At 38.5% G+C, this 16,195-nt stretch overlaps 1 protein-coding gene across 5 annotated transcripts in view; it reads right to left on the reverse strand.

Annotated features, from left to right (window-relative positions):
• Window positions 1-16,195, reverse strand: part of Fam81b (family with sequence similarity 81 member B) — a 127,327-nt gene that overhangs the window by 92,982 nt on the left and 18,150 nt on the right. For all 5 annotated transcript variants that reach the window (XM_087180957.1, XM_087180959.1, XM_087180960.1 and 2 more), the window contains 2 exons: window positions 14,960-15,203; window positions 2,490-2,608 (listed from right to left, as the gene is read on the reverse strand). In XM_087180957.1, the coding sequence (XP_087037083.1) occupies window positions 2,490-2,608; window positions 14,960-15,203 (363 nt within the window). The remainder of the gene's footprint in view (window positions 1-2,489; window positions 2,609-14,959; window positions 15,204-16,195) is intronic.

The following is a 16,195-nucleotide window of genomic DNA, read 5'->3' on the forward strand; positions in this document are numbered from 1 at the left end:
CACCCAAGCCCCTAAAAATACTGCTTTATTATGATTATTTTGCCTAAGCCTTTTGGGATTACAACTCTTGATTTGGATGAAGTGATTATATGTAAAGTCTGAGAACGACTGTGTCTGTCTCACTACCACAATGTTTGGTATTTGGTAAGGGTGCTCTGCTTGTGGTTAGCAGTTGTGGCAAATCCATTTTATGTGAAAGATGGTGTTTTCGTTTTCCTTTTTAAATTTTCCTCTGGTATTGAGATGTCTCTACTGCACTCCAGCCAGAAGCATCCTCTCTTAACTTTTCAAAAGTTGCTAATTTCCATAATATCATTAGGCTTCTTCAACGGACACAATTTTTTCTTTCAATACATCAACATAATTTATCATTTTTTAAAACACAGGTTTTCCTTGGTCCCAAAGAGTCAAACAGGGCAAGCTGGTCGGCCTCCTCTGGCTGCTGCTATAAACTGTAAGTCATAGCCAGCCCTACGGGGCCCTCTACAGCCTCTCCTTTTCCCTTTTCTGCCCTTGAGACCAATCTCTCAAGCAGAGGAGAGGGTGAAAGGTGGGCTGGGCAGCTTTGAGAGCTGCAGTTCATTGGAAGTGTTTGCTTTGAACTGCCACTATACTGGGGTATAATAAGGTGTAAAAGTCAAAGAACATTGTAATTGTTAAATATTGAGCCTGATTTATGAAGACTAAAGTGTTTGCTAGGAATTATGCTAAAATAATCAACTTCACTTCACTTATGCCAAAATTCTAATTGGAATTAAAGTCACTAGATGTGGAAAGCCAGTAATCAATATTCTTTAGTTTGTCTATTAGTCATTTGTTTGGCAAAAACACCGAAAAGAAACAGGAGAGGAAGGATGCATTTACCTCTCATGGCTTTTAGCCAGATACAGTCTCAGATTACCAAATAGGTTTCAGAAATTTTCCATAAAAGAGGAGACACTTCAAGGAAAACCAAGAACTTGTCCCAGAATCACCGCTTAAGGCTAAAGGTGAAGGTGCATGTAAGAAACTGGAGCAAGCCACATGCAGTGGCACATGCCAGTAGTGACAAAGCGGCATGGAATGAGGGCTGAAGTGGGAGGGCTGCTGGAACCCAAGGAATCCCAGGGTAATATGGGCAACATAGTGAGACTCAATTTTAAAATAAATAAACAAATAAAAAAGACATGGTAGTTTAATGGTAAAGCATGTGTGTAGTGTGTCCAAGGCTCTGGGTTCCATCCCCAGCACCACACACCCACACATACGCGCGCACACACACACACACACACACACACAACAGAGCAGGGCAAAAAGGGTTGTGCATCTTGATGTAAGTCCATGAACTCCTTGCTTTTTAAAAGACCATTTGTTCTTTTGTCTTGAATTCAAAACAGGATTTACAAGAAGAGAATGATAGGTTTGTAAGAGGTTTACAGAGAACAATGGGACTGTCATCAGCACCACCGAATTGAGTCAAATCATATTTCATTCAACATCTTCTCGCAAAAATATATCTAAGTACAGTTGTGAGTTTGCTTGTACTTATTTTATCTGACTTTATCACTCACAGATATAATATGAAATTCTGTTTGTGATCAAATATTATATAATAAGCTTTGCAGAGATACATATTTTATTTATATACTTATGCACAATATAAAAAACTTTTGTATTTAGTTTCTGGATTGTCAGACAGTTCTTTGATGGGAGTTTTTGAATCATGAATATTATTTCCTAAATAGTAGCTTTATTTTTAGGAGGAATGAAGCCAGACTTCAGAATGGCAAAGTCTTTCCCAGAGCCACTAATCATTTATGCTGTGGGCCAACCCAAACCTAGGCCCCTTCTGACCCCTGCGCCTTCCTTCCCCTTGGAGCTCCTCACTCATTCTGGTCCATGTCCTGCAGACTTCTCATAAACAGCACGGTGCAAACCAAATACAACACTGCCCTCTGATTCTCTTCCCCTTTCTTGTCAAAGTGGCTCTTCATTCCACATTTCTTCAGTCCAAGCCAGAAGCTGCAGTAGTTGTCTCTGACTCCCTTTCTTAACTCACCTTCCATGTTATTCAAGTCCTGTGTTGCCCATCTACTGCTCTGGACTTCACAGCTGGTGCCTTAATGTACTTGCTTGCTGCTTCTCAACTGGCTTGCTATAAGAGCCTGCCTCAATGTCCATATCTTCTCTCATCTAGTCCTTGTATGTTGTACTCATCATAGGAATTTTATATGTGATCGTTAGGGTGTGTCTGTGTACGGATGTTGGCATTTGGGCAGTTGTGCGCTGTAAAGACAAGAATCTGGTCACTGCCAGTGGAACCAAACTGGACATTCCGAGTAACCCATGGCTCCCACAGGTAGCATGAGGTTTTCAAAGTTCTTTGGGACATTTTCTCAACTCCTGTCTCGTCAGTTTCGCCTAGTGTCAAGTTGAAACCTTGTTTTCAACAATACGCTATTTATTTGGAAATGAGAATTCAGTGGCCAAGATCTGACAGTGCTTCTCACCTGGCTACTCTTCCCCGGAGGTCTCCAACTCCTTGCAGGTGTTTGATGTTTAGATCCTGCACTGCAAAATTAGTCCCAGTGGCCGCCTGATCTTGAACTCTTATTTGATCTTCCAAGATCTGTAATTTAGAGTTAAGATCCTCGTTATATATTTTCCTGTCATATATGATAATAAAGCATTTATAACAGGTGTATGCATTTTATAGTTAGATGAGGTAAACAAATGAGAGAGACCTATCTCCAAGAGAACTGATCTGTTTTATCCAGAGGGTTGCAATGGCTTGATTTCAGTTGAGGCCAGATTGGAATGATATCGCAATAGTTTATCAACAAAAGCTAGAAATCTAGATTTTAGGTGATTCTCTCAATGTAAAACAATATTCAAAATCTTTAAACACCCTATAGGCCAAATACGATATATTTATTGTGTTAACATGGCCATGAGTTGCCATTTGATTATCACTGATGTAAAAACTTTTCAGATGCACATGAACAAATCTATTTCACAATTGATGGTAAATTAAAAAAAAAAAGATTTTTCAATAAGGCATCAGCCAGGATCCCTTGGGGAAGGAATCAGAACCATAGTGAAGATAGGTAACACAGTCAACACAAGTTGATCTGGATCAAACTGTTCCACATAGAGTAAAAGGGTTTTCCTAAAGATTTCTTAGAGAACATGAGAGATTCCATGGCACATGTGTGCTAAAATTTTGTCCTTGTCAGATGTTTTGGAAATAAAGCTGACTTTCTTACACTACCAACTTAATGGTCCTGATAACAGTGGTTTTTAGATTTTTTGTACCTATTTATAAATATTACCTTGAAAATTGAAAACTCCTACCTATCCATAGAAAAATATTGTCTTACTTGACAGACAAATTTCGGTGTGAAGTGCTGACATATAAAAATGTTTATTCCTTGAGAAAAATGTGAGTATGGAACGCTGGAAAACACAAATTTGTGATGGGTGGAAATATTCAAGTTTAGTTGTTATATTTGACTATGTTTAAATGTAGGCTTACAAATTTTACTAGGTAAAAAAGAATTTTTGAATTATTTTTTGTAATTCTTTGTAATTCAAATGAATTACAGGAATTTCAAAGACCATGTATAGATCTTTCCCATTTTTAAACTGGAACACTAAGACAACCTAAGAGTAAATAAAGCATTAATTGAAAACAAAATATCAAAAACACTAGTGAGAGCTTGGTTTTATCTTTTTGCATATATGTGTTTCCTTTTCTTTTCTAGTAAAGAACAGTGATGCAATGGAACTTGGAGCTACCACAGTGTAGTAGTGGTACTGCCAATTGGTTCAATGTAATGTAATAATGACCGGTAGCATAATGTAACATTGTGAGGAAAACCTCGGTAAAAGCTTATAAGAAAGGAATGTGCTATCTACAAGACTCACAAATTGATCAGGATGAATTTTACAAGAGGTGGTAGGATCTCTGGTTACTTACTTAGAAGACGTTTAGATCTTTACCTCACGCCTTGTCTCAATATTTTCAAAAAAAATAGACTAAAATGAAATCAGAGGGTCTGAGAGTGTAGCTCCGTGATAGCACATGTGCTTAGCAAGGGAAAGTCTTTGGGTTCCATCACTGAAATCCTGAACACGTGCGCACCCATGAATTAAGCCATAAATAATAGAAATTATTTCATATATGAAGAATTTTCTAATCTTCAACATAATGAGATAAGAAGCAAACTATTTGAATATGCAAAACTTGTGAAAAGCATTGTAAATACAATTAAGATATAAAAAGTACACTGGAAAAACATTACTAACAAGTTATTGGCAAGGGTTTCATTGGAGTCCTGCAATGAACATGTATTTGTCTGTGAGAACTGACTGTGCATTAACTTTTCCATCTTTGAGTTCAGTGTCGTTGTACTGCTTGTTTGAAATCATAGTGGAAGTATAGTTATACCATGAAATGGGCAAACCCTACAAACTAGGATCCCCTCACAAAATGGATTGCTGATGGTTAAATATTTATCAATGTACCACTAGTTATTATCCTTAATATATAAAAGAGCTCATCAAATCAAGAATAATTAAAAAGTACTAAAATGCCAGAAGATAAATTGGCAAAAGACATAGGCAGCTTATTATCCTTAATATACAAAAGAGCTGATCAAATCAAGAATAATTAAAAAGTACTAAAACGCTAGAAGATAAATCTGCAAAAGACATGGGCAGCTTATTGGAAGAGGAAATACAAATTTTCATGGTCACTTTTTAAAAAATGAGTTCAATACCTTCAAGGGAAAAAAAAGATCTCATTTCTATCAAATTAAAAAAAATTAGAACAATAAATCTTAATGCTGGCATAGGCCCAGGGGAAAAAAACCCACTCTCATATAATGCTCATGGAAGTATAAATTAAGTATATAAACTTTCAGGACATCATTTTGGCCCCATATATCAAGACATTCCACAGTACTAATACCCTACTAATTTCACTTCTGAGAATATATATTATGGAAATATCCAAATGCAGACACATATTTATGCACCAAGGTGTTTCAACATTAAGAGAACAATTAAGGAAATTATGGTACATGTCCTACACCAAGAAATTTTAATGGTGCATGAAAGTTTTTGTTGTAATTTCATATTAAAGATTGTGCTTGCAAAAATAGTCTCATCCTCCTAAATGGAATATTTGCAAGGACTAGAGGAAGATTGACGGGGGCATTTGTAGATACTGGCACTTGGTGGAATTGGGAGTGTATTTTTCTCAGATTTTAAAATTTCTTCCTGAACTTCCACTCTAATTGCAGTGAACAAGAATTGTTTTTATATATTGGGGAAAAAACATGATAAAAGTGTTGTACATAAAATTTTCATTTTTGAGTTAAAAAATAAATTAATTAAAAAACTTATAAGGAACTGACTGCTTTAAAAAATCATTTGTTTTTAAAAAGGAACAAGAAATGTAACTACTGCAATTTTGGTAAATTTAAAAATAATTACTTTCATTCCTTTTAAGGACCTGAGTCAAGTTTTCGTTCACATTTGGATTTATCTTGCTGGCTAATTTGCAAATGGTCTGACTGGGTTGAAAGTTTGGGTTCTTTTAAAATATTTGAATAGTATCCATTTGTCCATAAAAGAACTTATTACTTTAAATTTTATTTTATTTTTTTATTAAATTCTTTTATTGGCACATTGTAGGTATACAACACAATTACATTTCTCATTGGGAATTGTACCTTTACATAATGCATCTTGGTTCTTATTTTTTCCCCATTCCTAGCCCTCCCTTCACCCCCTCCATCCTTCCCTATTTACAAAGAGTTTATTTCCATTTTTTCCATTTCTCATCATTTTTCCTTTCCCTTCTTTCCTTTCCCCTGCCCCTCCCACTACCCCTACCCCTTTGCACCTTTTTTTCCTATTTTGCATTATCGATTATTCATTCTAATCAATGGTACATTTTAGGTATACAATATAATGACATTCATCATTGGAAATTTGCACCTTTACATAGTCTCTCTTGGTTCTTATTTTTCACCCTTGCCCAGCCCTCCCTTCAACCCCTCCATTCCTCCCTATTTACAAAGATTTTGTTCCTATTTTTCCATTTTCTCATATTAATCCCATTCCCTTCTATCCTTTCCCCTACCCCTCCCACTTCCTTCCCCTTTGCCTCTTTTCTTCCTATTTCACATTACCTATTATACATTTAGTCCTTATTTACACTTTCATTTTCTCACACCAGAGAAACTATTCGGTATTTATTCATGTGTGTCCTATTTATTTCACTTAAGAGTATTGCCTCAATGTGCATCCACTTAGCTATAAATGTCTCTAATTTCTCATTTTTTATGGCTGAGTAGTACTCCATTTTATAATAAAACCACATTTTCTTTATCCAGTCTCCAATTGATGGGCATTTGGGCTGTTTCCAAGTTTTAGCTATTACAAACTGTGCTGCTATGAACCTGGGCGCACATATATCACTGTGGTATGATACTTTTAATTCTTTGGGGAAGATCCCCAGCAGTGGAATAGTGAGGTCAAATGGGACTTCCAGTCCTAGTTCTTTGAGATATCTCCATACTGATTTCCACAGTGATTGCACCAGTCTACACTCCCACCAGCAGTGGAGCAGGGTTCCTCTTTCCTCCCAGCCCCGCCAGCATTTGTTATTGGTTGATTTCATGATAGCAGCCATTCTTTCTGGAGTGAAGTGGAATCTCAGTGTTGTTTTCATTTGCATTTCTCGAATGACCAGTGATGTTGAACATTCTTTCATTTATTTATTTGCTATTTCTACTTCTTTGTCTGAGAAATGTCTGTTCATTTCAGATGTCCATTTTTGGATTGGGTCTTTAAATTTGGGAGGTCTGATCTTTTTAAGTTCCTTATAGATTCGAGATAGTAGACCTTTGTCTGAGGAAGAGCAGGTGAAGATTTTTTCCCACATTGTGGGTTGTCTCTTCACACTGCTGGTGGTTTCTCTTGCCGTGCAAAAGCTTTTTAATAAGAAGAGATCCCACTTGTCGATTGTTTGTGCTAGTTCACGAGCAACTGAGGTTTTGTTCATAAAATCTTTTCCTACACCAGTGTCTTCAAGAGTTCTTCCTAACCTCTGTTCCAGGAGATTCAGAGTTTCTATTTTAATATTTAGATCCTTAATCCATTTTGATTTCAGTTTAGTGCATGGTGAGAGATATAGGTCTAGTTTTAATCTTTGGCAAGTTGAAACCCAATTTTTCCAGCACCGTTTATTAAAGAGGCTATCTTTCCTCCAGTGAGAGTGTTTGGCTCCTTTATTGAAGATGAGGTGACTGAGTGTGTCTGGAGTTGTTTCTGCATCTTCTAATCTGTTCCACTAGTCCTCAGGTCTGTTTCTTTGCCAGTACCATGCTGTTTTTATCACAGTAGCTTTGTAGTAGAGTTGCAGGTTGGGGATTGTGATACCCCCTGCCATGTCTCTGTTACCTAGAATTGCTTTTGCTATTCTGGGTCTCTTCTTGTTCCAAATGAATTTTTGGATTATTTTCTCAAGGTCTATGAAGTATGCTGCTGGGATCTCAATTGGAATTGCATTAAATCTATATAGCAGTTTTGGAAGTATGGCCATTTTCACTATATTAATCCTTCCTACCGAGGAGCAGGGGTTATCTGTCCATTTTCTGATATCATCTTCAATCTCTCTTTTCAGAGTGCCATAGTTTTCAGAGACGAGGTCTTTGATTTTTTTTGTTAGGTTGATTCCTACGTATTTCAGTTTTTTGGATGCTATTGTGAAAGGAATTATTTGCCCTATTTCTCTCTCAGTGAGTCTGTCATTGGTGTAGAGGAAAGCTATCGATTTTTGTGTGTTGACCTTGTAACCAGCTGCTTTACTGAATTTGGTTATTAAGTCTAGAAGACTTTTGGTGGAATTCTTGGGGTCTTCTATATAGAGTATCTGCAAATAACGACAATTTGCCTTCTTCATTTCCTATCTTTATTCCTTTTATTTCTTTCTCTTGTCTAATTGCTATGGCTAATGTTTCCAGAACTATATTGAACAAGAGTGGTGATAGTGGACATCCTTGTCTTGTTTCTGATTTTAGTGTGAAGGATTTCAGTTTTTGACTATTTAGTATGATATTGGCTGTTGGTTTTTCATAGATGGCTTCTATCAGTTTGAGGTAGAGACCATCTATTCCAATTTTTTGTAGGGTTTTTATCATAAATGCATGTTGGATTTTGTCAAATGCTTTTTCTGTGTCTATGGAGATAATCATATGGTTTTTGTCCTTGGCTCTATTAATATAGTGCATTACATTGATTGATTTGTGTATGTTGAACCATCCCTGCATCCCTGGGATGAACCCCACTTGGTCAGGGTGTATGATCTTCTTGATGATCTTCTGCATTCTATTTGCCAGTATCTTATTAAGGATTTTTGCATCTATGTTCATTAGTGAGATTGGCCTATAGTTCTCTTTTTTGGTTGTGTCTTTCTCTGCTTTGAGGATCAAGGTGATGCTTGCTTCCAGGAATGAATTTGGGAGTATTACTTCCCTTTCAATTTCATTGAAGAGTTTAATCAGTAGTGGCAGCAGTTCCTCTCTAAATGTCTTGTAGAATTCAGCAGTGAAGCCATCAGGGCCCGGGCTTTTCTTATTTGTTAAGTTTTTAATTACATTTTCAGTTTCATTGGTTGATAATGGGTTGTTCAGAATTTTTAGGTCTTCTTCGTTCAACTTTGGTAATTCATATGTATCTAGGAAACTGTCCATTTCTTCTGTGTTGTCCATCTTATTGGCGTATAGGTTCTGGAAGTAGGTATTGATGATCCTCTGGATTTCTGCTGGGTCTGTTGTCATTTCACCCTTTTCATTCCTAATTGCATGGATTTGGGCCTTTTCTTTCCTTTTTCTGACAAGGTTGGCTAAAGGTTTGTCAATTTTGTTGATTCTTTCAAAGAACCAACACTTGGCTTCATTGATTTTTTTGTATCGTTCTCTTAGTCTCCATTGCATTGATTTCTCCTTTGATCTTTATAATTTCCTCCCTTGTAAGAGCTTTGGGGTTGTCCTGCTCTTCTTTTTCTAGAAGCTTGAGGTTCAGCATCAGGTTGTTTAATTGGGCTCATTCTGTTTTCCTAATATGCGTATTCACTGCTATGAATTTCCTTTGTAAGACTGCTTTCATTGTTTCCCATAGATTCCGTTATGTTGTATTGTCATTGTCATTTAATTGAAGGAACTGTCTGATTTCTTCTTTAATTTCCTCTGTGACCCATTGGTTATTCAGAAGTGTGTTGTTCAATTTCCACGTGTTTATGAAATTTTTTGAGTTTCTTTTGCTATGGATCTCCAATTTCGTCGCACTATGGTCTGATAATATACAGGGGATTACTTCAATTCCTTTGCACTTACTTAAACATGTTCTGTGTGTGAGTATGTGGTCTATTTTTGAGAATGACCCATGTGCAGCTGAGAAGAATGTGTATTCTGATTTTGTGGGGTGGAAGACTCTGTAAACATCTGTTAAGTTCATTTGTTCAAGAGTTCGATTGAGTTCTAGTATTTCATTACTTATTTTTTGTCTAGTTGATCTATCTATTAGTGACACTGGGGTGTTGAGGTCCCCCACTACAATTGTATTAGTGCATATATGACTTTTCATGTCTGTTAGTATTTGTTTTATGTAGCTGGGTGCATTAGTGTTTGGTGCATAGATATTTATGATTGTCATCTCTTCCTCTTGGATTGTTCCCTTTACAAGGATATAATGTCCTTCTTCGTCTCTCTTAATCAGTGTTTGACATGGAGTTAAGGGAAGATCCTCTTGGTAAAGAGTCACGCATTCAAGCTTACTAATCTTGCAGGCCCGGCAGGCTGTGGCCGAAGGGGATGAAAGGTCATTCCCGAGATAGTTTGCTTGTGCTGCTGACTCTGCTCCAAGAAGAGATCACGCCCCCTGTCATACTTCCCATAGCTGCAATCCTGTTTGTCTTGCCTTGGTTCCCTTGAAGGAATAGTTCAAGGATGGGAACATCCTGAGAAGTGTCTCAGCCTGTTTCTGTAGAGATTAGAGTGCATTCATAGAGAAGAAGACATTAAACAACACCTGCTGTTTATGCATTCACCTTAAATAACTGCTGTAAGTACTATATAAGAGATGTATGAACCAAGAATAAACGTCCTGCTAATCTTCAGGACCCCCTGTGTCCCGCTTCTGTCTCTTTGCGGCCCTCCACTCTCGGCCCCTATCATCTTGAGGCTGAACAACAAGTGTTGGTTTGAAATCTACTTGATCTGCAAAGAGGATAGCTACTCCTGCTTTTTTTCAGGTTCCTGTCGCATGGAGTATTTTCCACCCTTTAACTTTCAGTCTATGAGTTTCCTTTTGAATTAAGTGTGTTTCTTGTATGCAGCATATTGTTGGATTTTGCTTCTTGACCTGTTTTGCCAATCTATTTCTTTTGATTGGTGAATTGAGACCATTAACATTGATGGTTATAACTGAAACATATTGACTTGTCATTGCCATGACTTTTTCTTTTTGTTGGGTTCTCCCCCTTTACATTTAATTTCTTGTCATGCCAGATGGGTTCAGTCTGCTTTGCTTCCTGGGGTTGTGATCCTCAATATCTGTTCCTAGGATATTGTGTAAAATTCTTTGGAGTGCTGGTTTGGTATTCACGAGGTTCCTAAGGTGCTCTTTGTCATGAAAGTATCTTATTTCTCCATCCATTTTGAAAGATAGTTTTCCAGGATACATCAATCTGGGTTGGAGGCTGTTTTCTTTTAGGGCTTGGAATATGTCACTCCAAGCTCTTCTTGCCTTGATGGTTTGTGTTGAGAAGTCTGCTGTGATTCTGATGGGCTTTCCTTTGTATGTGATTTGTTTCTTTTCTCTGACTGCTTGGAGAACTTTGTTCTTCTGTTGTGTTTCTGGAATCTTAACAATTATATGCCTATGTGTAGATTGTTTTTGATCAAGGCTATTTGGAGTCCTATATGCCTCACTTATCTGTATGTCAAGCTCTTTTCCCCTGCTTGGGAAGTTTTCTGCCATTATTTCTGTGAAGAGATTTTTCATGTCATCTGCACTCTCTCCTGTTTCTTCATTGAGCCCAATCAGTCTTATGTTATTCTTCTTTGCATCACCTAGCAGCTGCTGGATTGATTTCTCATGTTCCCTTATAATTTTGAAGCAATTTTTCTTTTCCTGGTCACTAATTGCAATCTTATCTTCTATATCTGAAATTCTGTCCTCACATTAGCTCATTCTGCTGTGTAGACTTTCAATGGAGTTTTTCATCTCCTGGAAATCTATTTGCATCTGTTTTATGGATTCCATTTGTTTCCTATGTTGGGATTCCATCATGTTCCTGAGCTCCTCTCTAGATTTATTCATCATGTCTTGCTCTAGGGGCACAATTTCTCCTGTTATCTGAGAAATTATTCCTGATTTCATTTTTTCCAGATCCCCTTTTGTTGCCAGTTCAGTGGGTCCCAGTGGTTGCGTATCAGAGTATTCCATCTCATTTCCCTTTGGGGTTGCTGTAGGTGATCTGGAAGTCTGGTTTTGAGACTTATTTACGTGTTTTCTCATTTTGACTGGGGCGGGGGTCTGTTAGCACCTGCATGGATTACCTCCTTTGAGCTGGGAGAGGTGGGACAGGGGCCAGGAGCAGCTGTAGTGATGGTGACCCAAAAGCCCTTTCCTGTGGGCTGAGAGCAGTGGGAGGGATGGTGGCCGGGAAGCCCCTTCCTCTGAACCAGGAACAGTAGGATGGTGGCTCAGAAGCCCCTCCCTCTGGGCTGGGAGCAGTGGGATTGATGGTGGCCAGGAAGCCCCTTCCTCTGGGCCAGGAGCAGGGTGACAGAAGGTGGCCCAAAAGCCCTTTCCTCTGGGCTGGGAGCAGCAGGAGGGATGGTGACAGGGAAGCCCCTTCCTCTGGACCAGGAGCAGTGGAACGGCAGCTCAGAAGGCCCTACCTCTGGGCCGGGAGCAGCGGGACTCAGTACCTTGGTCTGGTGGTCTGGTGTCCTCTGCATGTTTGTAGTGTGGAACCAGGTGGCTGCCTGTCTGCAGCAGGGTGATTCAGCATCTTCCGTGGGACTCAGGACCTCGGTAGGGCGTGCACAGACCTGCCTGTCTGCAGCGGGCTCATTTGGCTTGTTCTGTGGGACTCAGGACCTCAGTAGGGTGTGGGCAGACCTGCCTGTCTGCAGCGGGGTGATTCGGCATCTTCTGCGGGACTCACTTTAAATTTTATTTACTAAAGGTAGCCATATAGTTTTTCCTTCATGAAATTTTAACATTATCTAAAGCCTTTAAAAATATTTCTTTAAATATAATTTTCATGCAATCAGACCAGATATTTCACATTTTTCTTATTTGTGCCAAAGCCTTACCAGCATTGCAAATATCTTGAGTTATTACAGTTTCTGGAAAATGTTTTAGCATTTGTCTTTTTTTCAGAGCTAACCAAAACTCTTAGCAGGATTCTACAGATTTGGCAACTATTCTCCACCTTAACATTGAGAGTGTTTTAAGAGTATAGCTAGTAGGTATTGGAATGCATAAATCAAAGGGCACACCTGGTGAGATCTTGACAAATGTGATCAATTGTGTGACAACAACCCAAGTCAAAATACAGAACGTTCTTAGAAAATTTTTGATGAGAATGTTGTTCTCTTTCCAACTACCAAGATTTAACTCATAAATCAGAATCTTATTTTGGTGCTATAGCTGTACTTACTAGATTTACCAGTCATCTCAAAAGCCAAGGATCTATTTGCCTCTTGACACTTTTGTGATAATATTTTGTCATGCCTGGAAAATTTCCTAAATATCAATAAAGTACCCTTTAAAAAGTTCATTAAGAGGTTTTTACTTTCTATATTCTCTCAATTGCATTTTGGGGTCTGCTAGACCCTACACATAAAATTATTCATAAATATCCTTGGATTTATATTCAAATTAATGAGCAAATCACTGCTCAGAAATTATTGCTGGGGGAAATCCCAGCAAATCCCATTGTTGGTGTTTAGTTTGTTGGTTTGTTTTTATTTTTAATCAATCTAGTGTACTAGAGAAGGTTAAGTATGGAGGAAGTCATCATTGTCAATTTTCACCATTGCACAAGTTTTTAGCCCTTTTCCTAACATGTATTATCTGAGGCACTGCTGAAAGTTGTTAACTGAGAAGAATCATGCATGCACATACACTCTAAAAAGTTGGAGAACTATGGTTAAAATATATTTATCTAGACATAGCCTAAGAATTTTCTTTTTTTTAGCATATGTGCTGCCGAAGTGAGCACAGAATTTTCTTTTTTTGATCAAAGAAGGGACCCAGAATAGCAAAACCAATTCTAGGTAACAGAGACATGGCAGGGGGTATCACAACCCCCAACTTGAAACTATACTACAAAGCTACTGGGATAAAAACAGCATGGTACTGGCAAAGAAACAGACCTGAGGACTAGTGGAACAGATTAGAAGATGCAGAAACAACTCCAGACACACTCAGTCACCTCATCTTCAATAAAGGAGCCAAACACTCTCACTGGAGGAAAAATAGCCTCTTTAATAAATGGTGCTGGAAAAATTGGGTTTCAACTTGCCAAAGATTAAAACTAGACCTATATCTCTCACCATGAACTAAACTGAAATCAAAATGGATTAAGGATCTAAATATTAAAATAGAAACTCTGAATCTCCTGGAACAGAGGTTAGGTAGAACTCTTGAAGACATTGGTGTAGGAAAAGATTTTATGAACAAAACCTCAGTTGCTCGTGAACTAGCACAAACAATCGACAAGTGGTATCTCTTCTTATTAAAAAGCTTTTGCACGGCAAGAGAAACCACCAGCAGTGTGAAGAGACAACCCACAATGTGGGAAAAAAATCTTCACCTGCTGTTCCTGAGACAAAAGTCTACTATCTCGAATCTATAAGGAACTTAAAAAGATCAGACCTCCCAAATTTAAAGACCTAATTCAAAAATGAGCATCTGAAATGAACAGACATTTCTCAGACAAAGAAGTAGAAAGAGCAAATAAACATATGAAAAAGCGTTCAACATCACTGGTCATTCAAGAGATGCAAATCTAAACAACGCTGAGATTCCACCTCACTCCAGAAAGAATGGCTGCTATCATGAAATCAATCAAAGGCTTTATTTTCATTTCAAGACCTAAAAATCATTTATTTACTAATCTACTTCAAGAAATATTAAGAGTACTGACTACATATCTCACAGAATTGTTGTGTGGTGTAGGATTTAGCAGTGAACCAAAGTCCCTGCCCTTCTGCAGAGTATATTTGGGGGGTGGGGGTGGAACAATAGACAAATACAGATCATCATAGATTGTGATGAGTGCTGTGGATAAAAAATAGAGTTTAAGGGGGATTGAAACTGTTGAGGTGAGAAAGGGTGCTCTTTGCTAGAATGTGGAGGACATCGTCTCTTAGGAGGTAGAATTTGAGCAGAAACCTCAGGAAATGAGGGGTATTTAATAGGAATAGCTAAAGGAAGATGATCCAGTCAGGGTGAAGAGCAAGGAATGCTGGGAAGTTGGCATGGCTGAAGGAATGGGTGGAGATGGGGCCTGAGATTGCTGGGGTCAGGTTGTGGAGAGTCACTGAGGCAGCACTGTCAGAGCACTAGGAAAACCTCTGAAATTATTACACTGGTAGAATCTTGGTGATTTAGAATAACATAGGCACCTTAGCACAATGTCTGACATAAAGTTAAACAGTATCTTTGCTGTCACAAGATAGATATGCAAGTCATATTTTTAATAGAAGTTTCTTCCACTTCTTCTCATAAATGAGCTGTCAAAAAAACAAATTGTTTCCCTCTGGAGCAGCTAAATTAAAATCATTTAAGTTTTAAACCATCGCAACACATTCCTATAGTTGAAAAATGACTTTGGTCATTGACAATCTTTGTCAAGCAATGATGCCAACACATTGGAAACAGAAACTACCTCAATGTTTTGGCTGAGTCTTTTGACGATGCTGGTGATGGTCTGGATGTGGCTTTCTAACAACTTCCTGGCAAGCGACTCCTCTTTCCGAAAGCCATGGGCCCCCTGGAGACAAGCAGAGATGTCCTCCTTGATGCGAAAGGCTTGTTTGAGGAGGAAGGCTATGGTGCACTCCTGGAGATTCAGTCTGTCTTCTAGCTGACTTGTCTGGGGTTTGGCAATGACAGGAAGAAAAGAACGACCCCTGCTCAGCAAAAGGAAACAAGGAGCATTAGGAGAATGAACTGGAGGAGCCAGGAACCTAATTCGCACTCTCAGTGCTACTCCTTTATTGAGAAAAGAGGCCTGTAAGCATTTACCTAGTCCAAATCTTGGTTATGTCTCCTCTCAGATGCAGATATGGTTCATGCCTTGATCTTGCATCATGCATATTTTGTTTTCTAAGCAGGAATTAGTCTATATACAATGATAAATTTTTAAGCCAAATTGGTCATGGTTGGGCAGGGGTGGGGGATCCATAAAGGAAGTTTTCAGAGGACTTCTTCATGACTTATGCTTTTAAAAACACTTGTCTAAAAATTTCTACTTTAATGTAGAAAAATTTAAGTTATTATATCTTTAAAAATGCAAAACTGAGGCCAGGTGTGGTAGGGTAGCCTTTAATCGCAGCACACTAGGAGGCTGAGGTAGGAGGTTCAAAAATTCAAGCCCATTATTGGGTGACTATGGCCATTAATCCCGATATGGTATGTCAACTTCAGTAAAGGAGCCTACAGATTAGGTAAGCATGCTCCTGGGTGTATCTGGGTGGGTCATGGAAATGTGCCTTCAATACTACGCATGGTCCCTAACCTGCTCTTCTCTAGTACTCTCCCCTGCTCTGCTTCCTGGCTGTAATGAGCTGAGCAATTTTGCTTTTCCCTGCATTTTGGCCATGTCATTTCTGCCTTGGAGCCAGTCCACTATGGACTGAATCCCCTCCAACCATGAGACAAATTAAATCTCTCCTCCTCTAAGTTGTGGGTATTCAGTGTTGTGTCCCAGCAACAACAAACCTGATTGATACAACATCTTACATATATTGTTTCAAGTAAAAAATAATAAAGGGCTGCAATTGTAGCTCAGTGCAAAGGCCCTGGGTTCAATCTCCAACAGTATGCCAGAGAAAGAGAGAGAGACAGAGAGAGAGAGACAGAGAGAGAGAGAGAGACAGAGAGACAGAGAGAGACAGAGAGA

This window comes from Heterocephalus glaber, unplaced genomic scaffold, assembly GCF_053883595.1.
Source record: "Heterocephalus glaber isolate CG9 unplaced genomic scaffold, H.glaber_assembly_v1.0 deba00001465, whole genome shotgun sequence".
NCBI classification, from domain to species: Eukaryota; Metazoa; Chordata; class Mammalia; order Rodentia; family Bathyergidae; genus Heterocephalus; species Heterocephalus glaber.